The sequence below is a fragment of the Anabas testudineus genome, chromosome 12 (assembly GCF_900324465.2).
Source record: "Anabas testudineus chromosome 12, fAnaTes1.2, whole genome shotgun sequence".
Lineage (NCBI taxonomy): Eukaryota > Metazoa > Chordata > Actinopteri > Anabantiformes > Anabantidae > Anabas > Anabas testudineus.
The window spans coordinates 9,837,048-9,857,392 of record NC_046621.1 but is presented as its reverse complement, the minus strand read 5'-3'; the positions used below and the strand labels follow the sequence as shown (position 1 = coordinate 9,857,392).

The following is a 20,345-nucleotide window of genomic DNA, read 5'->3' as shown; positions in this document are numbered from 1 at the left end:
TCAAAATATTGGGAAAGGGCTTCACTGAGTTGTAAATCTAATGTGTAAATAAACACAACATAACAGCCTTGTATAGGTGTTCAAATGCTACTGAGACCATCAGTAGCATTTGTGATGAAATATGTTTTATGATATAGAGAAATCTCAAGTTAACCTCAATTTGTCTCTTAAACAAACAAACAAACAAACAAAGATAACAGCCTGAGAAGACCAATCAGGTTACTCGGTGTGGAGGTGTGTGTTCCTCTGTTGGTGTGTTTGAAAGCGTTCAGCAGATGGAGACGAGTGTGAACTGGGATCCCAAGCTGTTTCAGCTCTCCCATCCCATCCTCTCTGCTTGTTGTCACACCATCCTCCTACTGTCACGACCTCGGGGGCAGCACACACTCTCACACACACACACACTCTCACACTGTAAAGCCTTTCTCTCTCTTTCTGCACTGTTTGAATGTGAGTGCAGGGTCGGAGGAAGGTGACGTCAGGCTGCAGATTTTCACTACAACCAAACACAGCAGCCGCTGAATTCAGTTAATAATAACACGGCGTCATCAAAAAGGAGGAACTGACGAGGGAAATCAGCAGAGTGGTGGGTCGTCTTCAGCAAGTCAGACGGACAGCAATTCAACCTGTTACCTAGGAACTGTCTTCAGGAAGACAACACAACAAAAAAACGTCTCCCATTTTACCTAAGTATGATGAAACATGAAAAATAAGACCCTGACGTGTGTGTGTGTGTGTGTGAGTGGATCATATGACCATGTCCTCGATCAAACCATAGCCTGACACAGAGTCATTGTTTACAGCTGCTCATCACTGTTTTCATTCATGAAATTTCAGCATCACTGTGCACGTCACAAAAACCAAGCCGTTTACGGACGTATGCAAAATTGCTTTATTTCCACTTTTCCTTTTTCATACATTTGTTGCGTAATAAATAGACATGAGAAACAGGCTGATGCTTCAATCCTCTTCCCATGCCGATTCTGCACCTTTTTTTTTTGTTTCTGTTTTTTTCTCCACATCTCAAACAACTTTTCATAGAATTTACAACAGAAAATTAAAAAAACAAAACAAAACAAAAAGCTTGACACAAGCTGAATTTCCTGCTACCAGCTCACCACTCGCCTCATATGTTACACAGATCTCTGAGCTGAGTTCACGTAGCAAATCCCGGGGAACAAAAATATATATATTTATATAGTATTCACAGTTACAGTATTTACACATTTTAGGATTACAAAGCAAATGGGCAGAAAATGAAGACGTTTCTACAAGAAACAATCTTTCAAAAAGGGAGGTGGAGACTTTTTCTGTACACAGTGGACCTTTTTCTTTAAATAAACAACCTTTTAAACCCTCAGATTCGTTTTACAGATCCCTGAAAATTGTTTTAAATACTCAGTCTTTTGTTTAAAAAAAGAGAGAGAGAGAAAGATGCATCTTAAAAGTGTTACCCCTGTGAAGATAAAAAGTTTTTTAGATCTTCTGTACAAGTAATCATACATAATATACATATTGATGGTGGGGAAAAAGGAACTCTCCTTGATCCAAATGAAGGAAAATGACTGACTTGGTGTTGAGGGGCGTTGGGAGAAGGGGGCTGATTGGCTAAGAGAGGGCGTAAAGCAGAAGTGCAAGCCTCGAGTGCATTCACAAATATTTATCTCGATAGAATTTCTAAAGAAAGAACAACCCTGGTGGACTACAGGGAGGAGATCTGCTGGGGTGTAGAAACACTTCTGTCTCACAGCCAACATTAAACACTGGTAGAGTAGATAATAAGTGTTGCGGTTGAAGAGAAAACTGTGTGTATAAAACAAAAAGGCAGCTTTTCTTTGCACGTGGATGTGAACACGGCTTTCACCTCATCTGCTCAGGTCGAACACCAGCTACACGTTAATATGGCACATACGACTACATAATAGAAAGAAAAAAAAAAAACTTCTGTCTGGCAAATCTTTTTTTACACGCTGCCCTGAATTAGACTAAAAATGATTCAGTTCTCACTTGCTTGTTCTGCATGGTTGGTTGGCCTTCTGCTCTGCGACCTACAGGGGGCAGCGCACTCACAATCACAAACACAAACTGAGATATGATGATAAATACTCTCAATCATAAGCCTGGCGCGCGCACACACACACACAAACACACACACACACACACACAAATATAGTGTCTTTGAAAGAACGAGCAAGAAACAGCCACCTAAACAAAACTGGAAAACATTGGAATATCAATAATACAAATTTTGCACGTCATCCTCAACCTTTGCATAAACTAATAAGAAGCAGCACAATCCATTATTGGCTGGTGAAAGCAGGTGTGACATCCAAATGTTCCAGATTTCCAGGCAGGATTGAACCATTTACGTTGCTTGGATTTTAATGAGTTTTGAATTATTTCCATGAAAACTGGTGCAGAGGAGGTAGGAGCGAGAAAAGCAGAGGTTTCGTTCCACGGCCATCGCCGTCTGCTCGGGTGCTGACCACGTCTTCTCCCACAGAGAGGCGTTTTCCTGGTGGGCTTGTGCATGTCAGAGTGTTAGTAAGCAGCTAATCATGTGAGTTTGTGTTGTTTTGTACCACGGGTGGTGTAAAGCTTATGAGACAAATGAGAGGGAGAAAAAAAAAAAAGTGTAAAACTGTACAAATCATGACTGGATGTGGAAGGAACTTCACTGAAATACTGTTCGATGCCGAGAGGAAGTCAAGTGTTTTGTAAATTCTGCGTCACTGGCATACATTAAAAAAAACTATGCCTTTTTTTTTTTTATTATCTCAAGAGCACCATAAATCGTAAACAATCTAGAGTTTAATATGTGTAGCGCGCCGCACAGGTGGCCGGACTTCTATCCGGACAACTTGCACGGCGCTTTTCCTCGTTCCCAAATAAAATCTGCCCTCTTTAGTTCCTCCTCACCCGGGGTGTTGTTGTGGAGTCTGTGTGTGGCTAGGAAACTTCAGGCGGACGTTAATTCAACGTTCCCCTACAGTTCTCCGCCCCACACAAACAGGGGATCTTCTCGTCCTCGATGGGGAACTTGTAGTCGTAAGTGATCTCCTCGTTGACGTTGATGGGCTGTCTGGAGTAGATCACGATCTTCTTCTGAGACTCCACTGTGATGACCTTCGCATAACAGTTGGGCTGAAGAACAAGAAACAAATGGACACAATTAGAAAAGGTTCGCTTCATGTTTGTAGGATTGTGTTGGACGTATACTGATCATTTCTGACTTTCCCACCAATGATCATGAGGCTTTTACAAAATGACAGAGTAGGTTGTTGTCTTACATTGCAGCTGTGATTGATGAAACGGGCGAAGTTGCCACACTTCGTAGCGTCTATAATGGTGTCGTGATCAACGCGGAACATGTAGCTGCTACCGATGCCCTCTTCCTCATAACGCTTCTCCCGCATGTCCGCAATCACCTGGAAATGAAGGCGGTACATTCGTAAGATGCCGGACAGCTTTAAATTAAAACTAAAACCTTCACCTGAAATCAAACACTTCAGCGAACCAGTCAGCTGCCTCTCACCTGTCTGATGTTCTGTCCCACGTACTCAATCACCATTTCATCAGCAGCAATGGGCTCCATAGCGAACAGACCCCAGTCATGGATGTGCGACTTGCAGAACCTGATCTTCTTTTTACGGAACTGAAAAGGCAAAAATGGGTGGGAGTGAGGGGGAATCATTCACAAATAATCATTCAAAAAAATAAAATGATACGAGCATTTGCTTTTAGTTTGTCAATTACGAGCATAAAATCTTTTTACTGACATTTTGTGTTAGCACTTCTGTGTTTGCTGTCCACTGACAGACAGACCACCAGACCAACTGTCTGTTTGCTTTTACTCACCTTCAGCTGGTTGAACTTCAGCAGGTCACTGTCACATGCGAAAGAGGAAAGCAAACGTCGCTGCTCGGACCGCCGCTCTGAGCCAGCTCTGGTAGAGGCGTGCACCTGTGCAGGAATACTCATACCCTACACACAGAAGATGGGGTTAGAACCGCTCACGGTAACTTAACAAACATCACGGTTCTGATGTTTTTAATGTGTCCACCGTCACACAACTCAAGCGTCACAATTTTTTATCTCTTTCCCACCTGTGTATCAACCGGCGGCTCCTCCGATTGCAGTCGTGTGCTCTGAAGATACTTGATCTTGTCCTTCTTGTCAATCTTGTAGTAGCCCTCACTTCTGGCACAGCCGGTCATGTGGTCTCTCATGCCATCATCTCTCCTCTTTTTCTTCACTCCGGGGATGTTGGTAGGTGCAGGGAAGTCAAGGAAGAAACTGAAAAGGCTTCAGACCCCGGGTGGGGTGCCAAAACATTTCTAAAGCTCAAGAGGCACTAGTACCAGACAAACAGTTCCTCATTTTCACCACCAGAGGGGGTGCTATGAAACACACAAAGCAGAAAACAACTGTTTAAATACACTAATCACCAACTTTTATCTACTTTTTGTTTACTGCACTGATGATTTGTTGGAAATTAAATTTTTTGTTCTGTTATCTCTCAAACATGTAAAGCACATTCTGAAAAATATAGTGTAAATCAGCAGATGTCCAGCAGCAAAGGATATGAGGATGGTTGACCCAGAGCGTGTCATTCAGCCAGTCGTTGACATTATCCTGCTGGAGCATCTTGTCGTAAGTGATCTGAAGGAGACGAATATCCTCCTCATCTATGCCCTCGTTCCAGATGTCGTACAGGATGGTCATCTCCTCGAAATCTGAACGTGGAGTGAAGTATGGCCGTGGAGACGTGGGGACAGGGGACAGACTGCCCAGCAGCAGTTCCTCCCAGCCTCGCCGTGCCCTCCTTATAGGCTTCACAGCCACTGGCGTCTCGTCTTCGTAAGATAGAAAGCCGTCTTCAGCAGGCAGGATGGTCTGAGGCGCCGCATCTCCTTCCCGGAAGTCCAAGCTCGGGTGGTCGGGAGACTTCGAAGACAGCGTTTGCATGGAGAGATCTCCGAGATGAGGCAGAGAGGTTGACTCAGACGACAGCTCCAAAGACTCATCAGCTGCACTTGTGATCTTTTTGGCTTTGGGTCGTCCGGGTTTCTTCTTTGACGCGGCCATGTCTGATGGTACGTGGATGTCTACCGTGAGACCATCTTCAGGGACACTGGCTGAGTGCTCGGTGCCGGCTGACAGGGCCTGATTTGGCAAAGCACTGATGGGCGGCTCCTTAAAAACTGATCTGTCGTCCAGACTTTCAGAGGATATTTTCCTGTTGAGAGTCAGTGCTGTGGGGTCAGGGAAGACAGGGGTGAAGGTTAAGTCTCTTCCTGGAGTGCGTGGGATTCCAGCACTAAGGACTGGGGACTGTGCAGGGTAGGAGAAGGGGCTACCAGGGATGTGAGGGGAGCTAAGCAACAAGCTACTGCCCGTAAGTGGAGCATCACTACCAGGTGTGACAGGGATTGTGTCTGTGCTCTGGGACTTGCCTAAACTCCGGGCACGGTCCATCAGGTCCCTGCCTGGCGTGCGGGGTATATCCTCATCTGTGGGGAGCCGGGGCCGCTGAGGGAGGTCAGGTAGTGGACCAGGGGGTGGATGAAGGAGGGAACGACCTTCTATTGCTGGGTGAGGAGGAAGAGGAAGGTGCATTAAAGATGCTGACACGGATTTGGGAACAGGTGTGTTTGAATCCAGGTGAGGTGGGGCTAATCGACCGGGGGTGCAGGCTACTTCCTCAGATTCTCCTTTACCTTTGGCTTTTGTCTCCTGGTCACTGTCGGGCAGGGCCCCTGTGGGAGTGGGAGGCCGAAGGTGCGCCACAATCTCCTGAGGTTCAGACTTCACTACAGGAACGCTGCTGTTAACGTCTCGCTCTTTGACTACAAAACAAGAACAAGATATTAATTTCATTTCACCTGACATCAGTATCTTTGTTGAAAAGTTTCACATAATAAATCTATAATCAGTACCAGACATTTACCTGAAATGCCTTTCGGTGACGGTGGCTTCCGGTCCTCCATCTCCCCCTCTGGACTTGGTGGTCTACGTTTGGTCTTGCTGCTCATCTTGTCCTCCTTATCCTCCAAGACTGGTCCAGCTGGAGGGCTCAGCGATGTGGCCTCTGGCTCCTCCCCCTCTTCTTCCGAAGATGAAGATGAAGAAGACGAAGAAGATGAGGAAGAGGACGAGGATGTCTGCGGTTTTTTGACTTCCTCCTCCATGTCTTCAACCACTGTCTTGTCTTCTTCTCCCTCGCTGTCTTCCTCCTCCGAGCTTAACTCATACTCAGAGGAGTCTTCGCTCTCTGCGGAGGAGCCCGAGCTGGCCTTGGAGGAAGCTGAACTCTCGGCTTCTGAGAGAGAGTTGGGGCAAAAAACTAATAAATTACATTGAAATGCGTTATAAAAAGAATCAAAGAAACTGCAGTCAGATTTTTAAAGTACCTTCATCAGATGAATCTGAGGAAGTGCTCTCACTCGACGAGTCTCCCTCGTCTTCATCATCACCCTCCTCATCGCCACTCTCCTAAAAGATGAGCAGATAAGTCATAAAGCTGTGCACAAATGATAAGTACATTAGATTAGCAGGCTTTTTGGAGAAATCTTACTTTGTCGGAAGTCAGCCTGTCTGTAGCCTCCGTTTCATCGGGCTCTCTGTCAGACAAAGACTCCTCCTTCCCTGAGGTGTCCACCTCCTCCTCACCCTCACTGTCTAGTTCAAGAGGTCGCGAATGGCGTCGTTTTGCAGACATGCTGTCGCTGTCCATTTTGGAATCATCCAAGGGGAGCTCAGCCGGATCTCGATCCCGGTCTGACAGAAACGACTAATTAGCTTTTGGCAATTTTATCAGGAAGAGGAGAGAAAATTGCAAGTAGAGAGTGTTTGGTTTGTTGATAGTTGAGGGTTACCTTCATCCTCCAGCTCGTCGTCCACTGGAGTGGACGGTCTGGCTCGCTTGTTGTCACCAGCTACTGCAGCCTCAGGCGGGTCCTTCCTTTTCACCTGAACACGATGTGCACACAAGTTAAAACCAACAGGCAGTGTGACTGATGGAGAAAAACTCAAATCCACGCCAGCGTTAACTAAAAGACAAGTTCTAAGGTTTACCTTAAAGGAGGGCAGGCGGATTGCTCCTCGCAAACCGATTCCCAGGCCCATTCCCTCGTAGCCCAGTCCCTCACCCTTGTTCCAGTTCTCCAGCAGACTTGAACCCATCGTCTCTTTGGGTTTGGGTTTTTCCTCGTCTTTCCCCTCTGCACCCTTCACTGGAGTCAAAGACGCCTGGGGAAAAGAATATGACTTTCGTTGCTTGATATTTACCGCATTAAACACCGTCACAGAACAATACAAAAGCCAGGCACCTTTGACAGTATACTGTAACTGAAGATAGTCTGAAACATCTTCAGATCTAAATGCTGCTTATAATTTAATGATCAGTTAAGCATTTGCCATTTTTAGTCTTATCAATGTCAAACTGACTGTAGACATTTTAGAGTATCAGTGATGTGGTATACCCCCAAGCATTAGACCACAGGATTTCAACACCACAGCAACATTCAACAGTCCTTTTCCTAAACCGTTTTTTTTTTTCACATCAGGTTTACATCCAAACAATTGTCAGAATTATCAGGTGACTTTTATATTTAAAAAAACTCATATTTACTAATGATTTAAGACTTTAAGGCTGCGGAAGAAGGCTGGACCACAGAGAAGGAAATCACATAAAATAATACAAAGGCGTCATTACTTTATTGTTATTATGCAAAAAGCATGTGGATGAAGATTCATGATGAACGTCTGTCCAGACTGAATGACAGTAATGTCTGGGCCATTCAGGGATTTTATTGTATATAATTAATTAATGTACCGTGGATCATTTGGACTTAAGTTTAATTTTCTCAACTCATTTTGTGCATGTGAACATAAGCTCTCTTTGTTTTTAGAGGTAAGTAGTAGTAGTAGTAGTAGTAGTAGTAGTAGTAGTAGTAGTAGTAGTAGTAGTAGTAGTAGTTGTTGTGTCTTGAAAGACTTACCTTTGCTGAGCGTTCCTTCTTTTCCCACCATTCATCAAAGGCTCTAAAAGCCACCACCTCCACCATTTTGCGGTTGAGGTCCCTCTTCATGATGGCCTTCAGTTCTTTGACAATGACCAGCAGCACACCATCAACAGTAGCCTTATGGGGATCCTCCTTCTTAGTATCATATCCGGGTGGAGGAACGGTTGGATTGAACTTTGGTATACTGGGATGCTGCCATTGTTGTCCATGTGCCCCTGTGCCTCCACTAGCGGGTGCAGCACCCATAGATAGAGGAGGGTAAGGTCCACCAAACGGCCCAGATGCACCACTGTCCATAAAATGTGGATAAGGATAGGGCCCTCTGGTCTGAGCCATACGACTCAGCATCTGCTGCTGCATCTGGAACGACATAGGAACCGTGCTCCACTGTTCCCACCGCAAGCAGCTCATCAGCTCCATTTGCATCAGGGGCATCATACCATGAGGGTAGGGGCCCATATGTGGCAGCAGATGGGGAGGCACTCCGTGGTGGCCAGCCAGGTGAGCAGAGTGAGCGAGGTGGTGATGTGGAATCGGGAAGCCAGCTTGGGGATGTAGAGGGGGGAAGCCAGGGGGAGGGATAGGAATGGTCTGCATCGGGGACACTGCAGAGTTGACGACAATGCCCTTGCCGCAGTCTCCACTGGTGATTGGCGTCCCGGGCATCTCATCGTCAGAGATCTCCATGTCTTCTCCTGACGACTGATGGCCCTGTGTAGAAAAGGAGTATAGTCTGTCAGGACTATGCCAGCTTAATAGATAATAGATTAAGACCTTCACATAGGCTCAAAAAGTCAGGTAAAAGTTAGTAAGTGGAGTTTTGTTACATTTTTCTACAAAAATTAACATAAGTTTGGCTGAGAATGGGAAATTGTTGGTGGGAAAAATAAACACATCTAAAAAACACTTTCATTTAGTTCTCAACTTGAATCAAATGTTCGACACTTTGCCTGAATAAACTTCTTTATTTAAATCAGAAAATTTCTGATCACAAGACAAGTAAAAATATTACAAATCTTCACTATCTGAGGGTTTTTGATACTTAAAACACTTCAGTATCAAATACATATAGAGAGTTTATGCCCAGATTGACCTTCAAAATAAGAGACAGAGTTCGAAGTTTAATTATATGCATTAGCACAGTCAAACACTGCCGACCGATGTCTTTGGTCAGCATTTTTCCAAACAGAGTTATTTGTTCAGGCTAATAACTATGTATTCTTAAACTCAAAGTAAAAAATATGAATGCATGACATGTGTCATCACATCAGCATGGACGTCTCTTTCCTGTTGTTTAATACTATGAAAGAATCTCTGTTCCAACGGCTGCAGAAATGAAAGTAAGCAGAGTCAACTCAGCATGGGAGTGGCGTCGTTACCCAAATGACCTGTTTGCACTGTTTGCTTTGTGATAACTTGAAATGTGAGACCAGAGGCGCTGCGGCCAATCCTGACTGTGAGGCGCAGCAAAACCAGGAAGTGTGGTGTTGGATGGGGCCAACAGCCAAACTGTGTTTTCCTCCGAGTGAGCGCGTGTGGTTAGTGTTAGAAAGAGGAAACAAGAATCTTCATTTCCCCAACAGCAGAACGGCTCTTATTTCTCCTTTCAAAGCACAGCACCAAGTGCAGAAATACAACATCACAGGCCAGATGGTGTTACTGTGATCACCAACAAGGAGCTCAACTTCACATGAATGTGAAGGTATTTGTAAGGCTCTGAGCTGTGAGCTTCTAAAACCTTTCATTCATAACTCATTTTCATTCTTTTGCCTGTTTTGTCAATGAAGTTTTCATTTTTATAATCATATTCAGAGACTGTTGTTATAACAAATACACTTTTAAAAGTGTAAGGTATTACTTGTGCCTTTTTACTGATTCTAAAATATTTTTTTTTCTTTGCACAAACACACAACATAACAGTTGTTAACACAGTAGCAAACACATTTTCTGTGGTACATTCATACACTGAATGCGCTGAAACCGGAATTTCCTTTACAAAGCAGAACAACAGTGAAACAAAAGAGAAAGTTCACTACTACCACCTTGCACTGAAACTAGACCTCACTTCCTGTGTCCCCTGTGTAACTGTCATTCACAGCTGTGCGTAAATATCAGCAACACGCTTCTATCAATTAATCAAGACTACTAACACAAGCTGACTTTAGCACCATTTAGTACCTGATGTTTGCTGTTAAATTTGACAAACACAGTGAAACTTATTTTTTTTCCATTTAACTGTTCAGTTTTCAGCCACAAGTCAGAAAAAACATGCGTCTTACCATGTCCGTTTTGTCAGTGGGAGTCTGGCCTCGAAAATGTCCATCTTTGAGGTCACTGTTCATCTTCTCGTGGACAGGAGAGCTGATTCTCTTGATCAGAGAGGCAGTTCCAGGGATTGGCTCCTCGTCTTCCGAGTCTGGCAGTGGGGTTGGGCTGATATCCTCCAAGCCTGTGCTAGAAGGACGGGAATTTTGGTGGCCACCTTGAGAGGCGCTCGTGTAAGGGGGAATTGGGGATAGCTGAGAGGACGAGGAGGAAATTGGGCTTCCCTCCATTCGCACCTCAGTGTCCGAGTCTCGCTCTTCTAGGAATGGCAGCAATTTTGTCCTTTTCTCCTTGAGGAGCATCTCAATGCGGGAATCCAGGCTATTGCGCTCTGGATCTAACGTAGGGGAGCCAGGTGAGGGGCAGTGCTCAGGCGTTTGAGGAGGAGGGGTAGTTGGATGGGCCTCAGGCTCCGGTGGGGGCTCAGGGATCGGAGGAGTTTCTGGTCTCTCTTTGACAGGCAGAAAGTCAGTGGCAGCCGCCAGAGGTGGCTGCGGTGGTCGGAGGTACTCGCCCTCCCTTTGGGCTGGGAGATGGAAAGCTGGCTCTGACGGGGGGAACGCAGGGGGCAAAGGAGTCTGGTAGGGTGAGAAGGCAGACTTGAAGTTGGGCGTAGCAGGAGGAGGCGCTGTGTAGGTGAACGAAGAGGTGGAGGGAGGAGGTTCAGGTGCCGTGAGTTGGTGCTGTTTGAAGGGAGCTTGTTCGGACGTCGTACTTCGGTACATGTTGCTGCGGTACTGAGGCCTCTCCGGCCTGCGATTGTACGCATCCTGAAACTTACTCTCATGTCTCCGGGATTTGTAACCTCCTGAGCTCTCTGGCCGGCTGGACTGGTATGCAGGTGTGGACTGCCGACTGGAGTAACTGGAGTCTTGTGAGAAAGGTGTACCCGCCTGGCGTGGAGTATGAGGGGTTCCCTGGGACTGAGGGGTGTCCTGCCTTAGGCTTGAGTAACCCGTTTCCTGGGACAGAGGAGTGTTGGAGCTGCTGGGTGGCATTGTTGCTCCCGCAGCAGACACACTGCTCTCTGATAACCTGCGGATGGGCTCACAGGCCTCAGGGGAGACAAATGAGAGGGAAGAGGTCACACTCAAGATAAACCTCCACCATCAAAACAAAAAAAAAAATTAAAACTCCTGACATGTTGCTCTGAGTGTGTCTTTAGGCCTCTGCTGAAAAGCTACTGAATAACAACGCAGTCAGTGGATGGATGGATCTTCCCCCGAGTGACTAGTTATATTTTAGTGTACACCTGATCATTGAAAATGGCAAACTAGTGGATAAGAGTATTTAGGCACAATGCCTGGGGGATCTCATGCGACAGGGCCAAAGTGCACATTTCAGTGGCTTTGTGATTTCAATCCACACACACACACACACACACACACACACACACACACACACACACACACACACACACACACACACACACACACACACACACACACAGACACTCACACACAGACACTCACACACACACACTTCAGCACCTGCTGCACTGATAAAATGTGTAACAGATAAGGATGTCAACTTAGATTGGCAAGCTGGTTCATTTTTAAAAATGTCTAACTGTTCAAACACCAGTAGATAACATACTATAATATGTTATTAGCAAATTCCCTTTGTGTGCAGTTTAGGTAGCAATTTAAAGTAAACCACAACAACAACAACTAAAACTTTTTCACAATACTATAAGACTTTTTTTTACCAGTAAGGCTTCTGCCAGGCTACGAGGGGAAACTTCTCTGGCTTCCTCTCCACCAACAGGCAGGGTCCGCGGAGTGTAGCTGCCATTCATTAGGAGCTGGTAGTACCTAAGGCGATTCTCACCTGGAGAACGGTAAACATAAGTGGATCGGATGCCAAGTTTATGAAGTGGGCTTTAAGCCAGTGCGCTTCATTAAAACTAATCTGGTATGATTTAAATTACAGTGATTACACAGGGGTAGCACTAACTATAAATATTTTTAAGGAAACACTTATTTTGAAAATAGCACAAGTCTTACAAAGCCATATCATGCATGTTTAGAACTGCCTGCACATCAATTGTGAACTGTAAACTCAATATTATGTGGTAAATATTGTTAATGTACATAGGGTAATTGAAAATGTTATGGCATATGTAGATGCTACAGCAGCATGACCAAATCCAGTCTTTCTATATGCTGCACAAATACTCAAGACATGCAGGAAAGAAATAATGTAGCCAATAAAACTGTGCACATTGTTATAAAAATACCATTCATTATTTGTCTGACTAAAAAAACACATATGCAAAACTACTGCCTGTCCATACCAAATAGTTTACATGGTCTTAAAAGGCACTGAAATAATTGTTTTGCATGACAAACAACAGACCTCTTGGATCCTAACAGTGTTACTGACTACTTCGATTTGCTGCAGAACTAAACATCATTTCAGCGGTTTCCAAATAAAACGAATCAACGTGGAGGGAAGAGCACTTGGACAGACTAGTTTCTGTTTGTTTACATGTCTGAAATTAGACGCAGTGGGAGTACACACCACCCTCAGCTCTGGGCTTGTGGGAGCACACTTAACATTGAATGAAATTGAATTAAAGTTACCAGGCAACGCGATACATTCACACACGTGACCGATGCCCTCCTAATGATTTACAGCAAAGCAGCATTATAACTCTGGATGTGTTTGATCGTGCGTAAATGTTAGCTGAGCGTGTTTTCCTTGAATGGCTGAATCACTGTTTACCTTTCGGGTCCAGCTCCACGTGGATGATGTTTCCCATAACAGACGTGTTGTGAAGCGACTGCACTGCCACCTTGGCGGCTTTCACGGTCTCAAAAACCACTTTGGCAATTCCCAGGTGCTTTTTGTTCTTCGGATTGTACAGGATCTCGACCTCCTCGATTTCTCCAAACTTTTTGCACATGTCGGTAAGAAATCCTTCCCTGATGTTGTCGTTCAGCCTGGCGAATGTCACCTCCTTCGGAGGCACAGGGCCGATATAACACTCATCGATCTGCAACGAGAATGAGACGAGTTAACGTTATTGAGAGGCGTCGGGTTAATGTTGGACCATGTGGGATCATTTCTGACAGCTGAACACAGTGTCGGAGTGAGTGACTGTGCACATGTTGTCAGCGAGCCACGTTAAAAACACCAAAAGAGTCCAAAGATTACGCATGCACCAGGAGAAAAGCACTTCCAACAATCCTAGTTTCTCTTCACATCCCATGGATGAGTGAGGGGGTGTGTCTGCAACTTTTGACAGCACCCCTTTTCCTCAAGGAAAAAGCTGGCACCGTGCTCTCTGGCAGTGCAGATACCTTAAATTTGGGCACAGGCAGGTCCGTCTCTTTGTACTTGGTCCAGAGACGACCGATCCTGGGGTCTCGGACGATGTCCACCGGTGGTATCCCGGGGTTCTGTGGGGTAAGAGGAGGGCACACAATGCTGTTATCCATCCCATTCACAACTTCACACGGCACTAACTTGTTGCAAAGTAGTCCTGCACAAAGCGGGCGCTCGTTTGATCAAGCTGAACCCCTCCGACACGCGGTTCAAGATGCGGGACCATCCCCGTGACCGGCCACGGCAACACGGCCACATTGTAACCTATCATGGAGGTCGACTACTCGGTTACTATTGTAGCCGTTGCGTAGCGTCAAAGGCGGTCCACTTACGGGCATGCTGAAAGTCTGTCCATCGTAGCGATACAGTTTGTGCGATCCCTTCTTCAGCGCCGGGTCGATGATCAACTTGTAACTTCTCCAGTGGTGACTCCGTTTCTCCGCCGAGCCGCAGACGGGATGACTGTCCATGCCGTTCGCCAAACCTGAAACGACAGGCAGCGACAAGGAGAGGAGAGCTATCGTGAGGCAACGCTAAACACGGTCCCGTTACCAACCCCCAACACTTTAAAACACACAAACGTTACAGATGCATGACTTTGGTGGCAGGGGTAACCCGAGAGAGAGAGAAAACGGGATCTAGAGTAGATCCCAGTGACGGAAAACAGGCATTAGGAGGTCTGGAGAAAGAGGAAAAAAAACGAACAAGCTTACTTGAACTCTGCTTTCTGCCATGGTCTTCGTTCAATCTGTACCTATCTCCTGGCTTGGACATGGTTCGTCCGATCGAGTGATTTTTCTTTAATTGATGAAAAGACGAAATCGCTCTCCTTTCGCCGTTTACATTACATGATTTAGCTTGAAGAATACTGCCTCCTTTTCGGCGAGAGCCAACACATATTGTGTGCCTCTGGTCTGTAGCTTCTGTCTCTCCCACAATACACCGCTAGGCTTGCCCACCTCCGCTGCTAGCCGCACTTTCGCCACAAACTTATTTCTCCCTCCGATTCAATTGTGTTATTGCGTGGTTTAAATTGGCAACGACTTAAATTACTTAAATAATGCCGTTCGTGTGTGTGTGTAACAGGTTAGCTTATATTGTGTGATAGGTGTGTGCGAACCCCCCCCCAAAATCATTTCTGTGTGGAATCTGCCGATTGCATTTACTCAAATGGCAAACACAAGATAGACACAGGGGGCAATAGCTTCTTAAATGCCAGTGAAGCGTGATAAAAATGTATTTAGCCGTTTTTTACTTAAGTAGAGATCCGTGGTTGTTCACGAATTCAAACGTGGGGGACATATTTGAAAACGAAAACAAACAAACGGGGGATTCCGCCGCTGTGTAGCTAGTCGCTGACGGCTAGTTGTCAACGTGAACGTCGTTAGCATTTTAATACGAAACTCCGTTGGCTCGGAGCTGAATTTAACAGTCGAGCTAACGTCTCCAGCCGTTGGACCGCGGCGGTCGGTGACGTCCCAGCTCTCCTGTTCGTTAGCTTAATCTAATCCACGTCGACACAACAGTGTCGCCGTTTTTACCAGCAGCAACCGCGGATGATTTATTGATATCACCTCAAAGCCGTGCGGATTTGCCATTTTGCGTGTTTACTCTGAAACCGTGTACTCGGGGCTTTTTTGTTTGACATTGCCTGGAGTTTTTTTTTTTTTTTCCTAGCAGTGCTCGGGCAATTGGCTGGTTAACAGCGGCAGCTCGACGGACCAATCAGAGCGCAGCAGCAGAGGAGCCGTCTGCTATTAGAGGCGCAGCTCAGGAGTCCTTCAACAGAGAGCAGAGAGAGGGGGCCGAGCGCTCTCGGCAGCCATTTTCCTAAAAAAAACAGGACTCAATGGCCTATATGGGTTTCCTTTGTTCCAAAAGGGATCTTACACTTGATTTCCTCATCTCTCACGGACTATGATAAAACTATGATTGCTCCTTTTAAAGGATTGGGAAGAAGGAAGAGAATGTGCTGGATGTAATACCCTGTGACATTTTGAGCCTTTTTGCTCCTCTGCCTGGAATCCATCTTTGTCTTAACTAGGTCATGGCACACCCATATAACAGCATTTATATTTCTAAAGTCAAAAGAAACAAAAAGAAATGTTGAATAAACAGCTTTGATGGTTTTGGAGATGTTAAATTAGAGGGGGAAAAAACACAGTTAAACTGACAAAACATGTAATGGATGGTTGTTGGCATTGCACTTATGGCCTTGTAGGATATGAGTAGCAATGAGTAAGTTCAACTCTTTTATAACAATTTAACAGTTTTTATAATTTAGTAATGTAAAACATGAGGCATGCAGTTATATTATTAAAAGTGTTTTCTATTTATCTATTGTGCTATATGTGTATTCCATATGTTCACTGACATGGTGACATATGAATATACAGCACACAATCCAATCAAATGACAGAAAGCAGCTCATGGATAAGTAATGGCCCTTTTGCAAATAGTTTATTATGCTGTCTGCAATGTTGACTGTTGATTAATAATCCCTTCGCTTTGATTAATGCCTTTAAATACTTTCCTCTCACTACAGCAACGCTATCATGGTGGCTGGTGTTGCACTCCACCTACAACTGTGGAGACAGATTCAAGCATTTGCCACTTAAGAACCAAACGCGTCCAAAGTGTAAACGTCGGCTTGACCTTGGTTCAAGGGCATTTTATATTTCTAAAGAAGCCCAGTTAGGCTGCCTTTTTTTTTTTTTTTTTTTTTTTAACAGTTTTTACAGCGGTTAAAAATAGGTCGTCAAACCTAGGAGGAAACAGATGGAGGGAAAACTCTCATGGTGAAAATATTTACCTCAGCACATTGGTGAAATGCAGTTAACAGGCCTAAACGCAGGGGCAGGAGGAATGTTTTCAGCTCCATCTTCGGATCCTCTATTAATGGCAATAATAAGGGGTGGGAGAGCGTCTCCTGAAAAGGAAAGAATCCATTAGCACGACAGATAGAGCTCTTTTGAAAACTTTTTGATCAGTGATGGGCATTGCCTCTCTGCCAGCGAATATGCATCTTCAAGCATCATCTGTGTGGGCAATATGCAAACCATCTCCTCTCTCTCCTTGAAGACAGGATTGCAGTCAAGTATAACCTCTTCTATTTCGACATTTCTAACTCAGCAACCTCATATAAAAGCTCAAGGAAATGTTTTGAAAGGTAATGGATTTTTTGAGATATTTCACTTAATTTGCCAGCTTGTATTTCTACATGTAAGTATTCTCATAGAGGACAGATAGACATGAACAAGAATTAATTATGATTAAGACAGTATCAACAAAACTGTACTTGCTCTGTAAAAAAACAATCTTAACTGTAACCAGTATTTTTTTTTTTATTTGATTGATAGTGTGAACTTACAGTTAGTATTCAAAAAAACATGTAATCCAAGTCTTAAACGAGCAAAATGAATGATAAGGGGAGAAATCTCGTATATTTCACTGCTTCCCTTTGTCCAAAGAGACCTTTTGGTGACATGTAGGCTACTTGTGCAATGGTTTCTCTGCTGTTCTCTGTCTCAAAATGGCTTCTTTACAGACAAAGGAGAGCTATGTGCTGATAAATGTTGCTGCGCCATAACTGGGTGAGGCTCGTTCACTCGGGGGAAGAGAGAGCCTGTTTCCGAGGACATTTCTCGGTTATTCTCAGAGATGCAACAGGAAGTCTTGGCACCGAGCGACACACGGGCGATTTTACTCGGAGTTATGTTTGTTTTGCAAGAAGTTTTAAAACAGAAGAGTCGGCAGTGTACACAAGGAAACGTTAATAAGGTGGCGTATGCGCACAGCCGGCTGCTGGGCCGACTCGCCCTGACGGCGGCAGTAATCCGAGAGCTCTGGCCGGCTGCCATGAGAGCACCCCCACACTGCCATATAAGGTCAACAGGAATCCTCTGCAGCAGCCCTGTTGTTTTCTATCTGGCTTAAATGCATCACTGGGGGTGCTCCGGGCTTCTGCGCCTGCTCTCGCCGGTTCGAGATAAGGCGCCGGATCACCACCGCCGAGTGTTTTCAGTGCTGCAGAGCAGATAATACAGACAAACAAGACGCGTTTCCACCTCCTGATCGTCGAAGGAGTTAAAAACTGAGGAGGGGGTTGTCTTTATTCGCGTGCGTAAAAATAAAAAAGGTCTCCAGGTGCTGCACACACGGCACCTTTTACGCACTGTTGGCTGTGTGTGAAACGCGCGTAATGCGCGTCTGAGAACACTCAAAATGGCAATTGGTGTGTCAGAGGCCTGTTTGTGTCGATGCGCACTCCTAGCTCAGACTGCCAAGTGCGCGCATTCCTCCATTTGCAGGTCACGAGTTATACAAGCGCCGCTTCCCGCTCTCAAACCTTTTATAGATTCCCCCCCAACCCCAGAGCAATGGGGGCAGCATTGTGAGGGTCTGCTGTGTGTTACAAAGGTGACATTTTGCCATTAGTTACATGTTTTCTGTTCAGATTCTCCAGTGAGGTTATTTATAGGCCTTTGTTTAAAAAAACAAAACCCTCCCAGGTGGGTTGAGCCATGCAGCTTTGCGCGCTGCTGACAGACTGGAATATTCCACACACAGGACTGGCCTCTCCTCTGCAGGACAGATGTCTCTCTGACTGGCGAAAACACCTTTGATAATTGTTCTTTGTTCATTAATTGATGCTCGTATGGATATTTTGTACACGTACGGGACAATTTAATATCCTTTATAGGCAGCGTTATTCAAACCTTAGACTGGTAGTTTCACCTTGTAAGTCAAACAAGCACTCTTGTTATTATTATTATTATTATTATTATTATTATGGTGTCTATGCAGGGTTTCTAATAGTTTGTGCTACACCGTGCTGTAGTGCAAAATGATATGGGGCACATGAGAACGACGGATGGCTATTTCTGTAGTCAGTAATCAGGCAGCCAGCCAAACTGAAATGCACTCTGCTTCTTTTTCAGCCTTTTATTCTGACGGATTGTTCACTAAATCAATCGGCGCTTTGTATACATAGATACATATCTTTTTCTTTTTTTTAAATCTCTGGGTGCATTGGCGTGCAGATTGGTAGGTTTAAACATTTGTTTTATTTAAAACGTGTTATTCTTTTTTACCTTTTTTTACTATTTGCATGTTTAATGTCTTATTACTGTAATATTCCACAGTATGGTTTGTGATTTTATTATGTGTTTTGAGATGTTTAAATAAACACACTTTATACTCATTTTAATCTTTCATTGTGGTGGAAGCACAAGCAGATTTAAAATGTACTATATTCAGTATGACATATTTTTTGACTCCTACACCCAGCCATGCTGACATGGCTTTTTAAGGTTCCGTTTAAAAATGAATACACTGAATTACTACAGTAAGTGTGTGTGTGGTTCCAGGCAAAATAAATGACTATTTGTTTTTTAGAAATAGGCAAAGGGCAGTGTCAGCTTATCGTCTTCAAGGGAAAGATGGCTTGTCTAGCCACCAACTAACTGCTTCCTCTCCCATCACTGACCACTGCAGCCAGCTTAGTTTGAGTTTGACTGCTTTAATGACAGAAAATATATCAGACGAGAGAATGAATCATATCCTAAACATTCAGGTGAGCACGCTCACTCTCCTTACTGCCTCTGTAAGTTAGCTACTAACAAGTTATTAGCAGGTATTCCACATATAATTACTAAAAAATGTAGCTATAGACGTCTTTACACGTCCAGGCAATTTGATTGAGAGTAGGAACTTAAAGGTGATAAATTATAAGACTACACTCTGTTTCAGTCCTCATAAATATTCAATACTGCTGAGAGAACAGAGTCAGTGTGAAAGGAAATCTCATTTAATGTCATCTTTTGTCTTCCGTGATGCAGCTTGTCTCCTTCAGCCTCCCAAAAGATCATGTACAATTTGTTCACATTATAGCAGTGTAGTATAAAGTGGCATGCAGTACCTCTGGATGTTATCTCCAAGCCAGTGACTTTATTGTGATCGTTGCTGGATGAAATGTGTGTGTGTACACTATACCCTGGGACAAGAGAGAGAATAGTTTGTCCTGACGCCCAGACTCTGATGTCACTACGTGTTCAGCCATACAGACTGAACAGAGAAGTGTGACGGACATCTTGCTCGAAGCTGTCCCTGAGGATCAAAATGATCACATGGACAGGAAACATTCATTTTAAGTAATCTACCATTATTTGTGTCGAAGTTTGTGCTGGAATAAAACATACATGAACCCAAACAATAAAAGTTTCTCTATTTATACAGGCATATAATGAGTTATGTGTAGAAGTGTATTCCATAAAGCATTCACGCCTAACAGTGAAGCCCAAAACAGCATTTGAAGGATCTGAGAGGGGTGAGGTAGCAGGTTCATTGCAGGTCATGTACTCACATGTACAGTGAAAAGAGGAAGAAGAAGGGCTGAGCTGTAACCAGTGCACGTTTGAACTCTTATTTGTTACTGACAAAACAAATGCCCTGAAATAAATGGCTCTAGTGGAAGTACAGGTTTAGCTGCACACTGTGGACACTCACTCACCGTAGTTAGAAAGCATCCAGACCACATTTAATGCTTTGGAGATAGAAAACTCACTCTAGCTTTTACTGTCTGTGTAAGAAATGTTGAATTTATCTTCAGCATTAGATGAATGTTTTAGCACTCTCTCTCTCTCTCTCTCTCTCTCACACACA

General features: G+C 44.4%; 1 protein-coding gene across 6 annotated transcripts; it reads right to left on the bottom strand.

The window, feature by feature from the left end:
• Positions 1 to 878: 878 nt before the first annotated feature.
• setd1ba (SET domain containing 1B, histone lysine methyltransferase a) lies at positions 879 to 20,327 on the bottom strand. Of its 6 annotated transcripts, none has more exons than XM_026354166.1 (19): positions 19,603 to 20,327; positions 14,396 to 16,611; positions 14,015 to 14,166; positions 13,658 to 13,756; positions 13,080 to 13,350; positions 12,061 to 12,182; positions 10,307 to 11,407; positions 8,004 to 8,738; positions 7,078 to 7,251; positions 6,879 to 6,972; positions 6,578 to 6,780; positions 6,414 to 6,495; positions 5,951 to 6,322; positions 4,587 to 5,849; positions 4,107 to 4,273; positions 3,859 to 3,984; positions 3,536 to 3,655; positions 3,291 to 3,428; positions 2,971 to 3,144 (listed from the first exon to the last, which is right to left on the bottom strand). In XM_026354166.1, the coding sequence occupies exons 2-19, from the start codon at positions 14,454 to 14,456 to the stop codon at positions 2,971 to 2,973; spliced, it is 5,454 nt and encodes a 1,817-aa protein (XP_026209951.1). In that variant the 5' UTR covers positions 14,457 to 16,611; positions 19,603 to 20,327. The 6 variants fall into 6 exon arrangements, with proteins under 6 accessions (XP_026209952.1, XP_026209951.1, XP_026209955.1 ...); XM_026354170.1 differs by lacking the exon at positions 19,603 to 20,327 and having other exon boundaries at positions 4,587 to 5,255; positions 5,457 to 5,849; positions 14,396 to 19,596; XM_026354169.1 differs by lacking the exon at positions 19,603 to 20,327 and having other exon boundaries at positions 4,587 to 5,591; positions 5,721 to 5,849; positions 14,396 to 19,596.
• Between the last annotated feature and the right edge of the window lie 18 nt (positions 20,328 to 20,345).

What these genes read in the sequence shown, in the direction of transcription:
- setd1ba (XM_026354166.1), bottom strand. Translation starts at nt 14,456, where the DNA reads ATGTCCAAGCCAGGAGATAGGTACAGATTGAACGAAGACCATGGCAGA. An exon ending in AGAAGGAACGCTCAGCAAAG is followed by an intron (nt 7,252 to 8,003) that starts GTAAGTCTTTCA and finishes TCTTTTCCCCAG; the next exon opens with GCGTCTTTGACTCCAGTGAA. An exon ending in GTCACCGAAAGGCATTTCAG is followed by an intron (nt 5,850 to 5,950) that starts GTAAATGTCTGG and finishes CTTGTTTTGTAG; the next exon opens with TCAAAGAGCGAGACGTTAAC.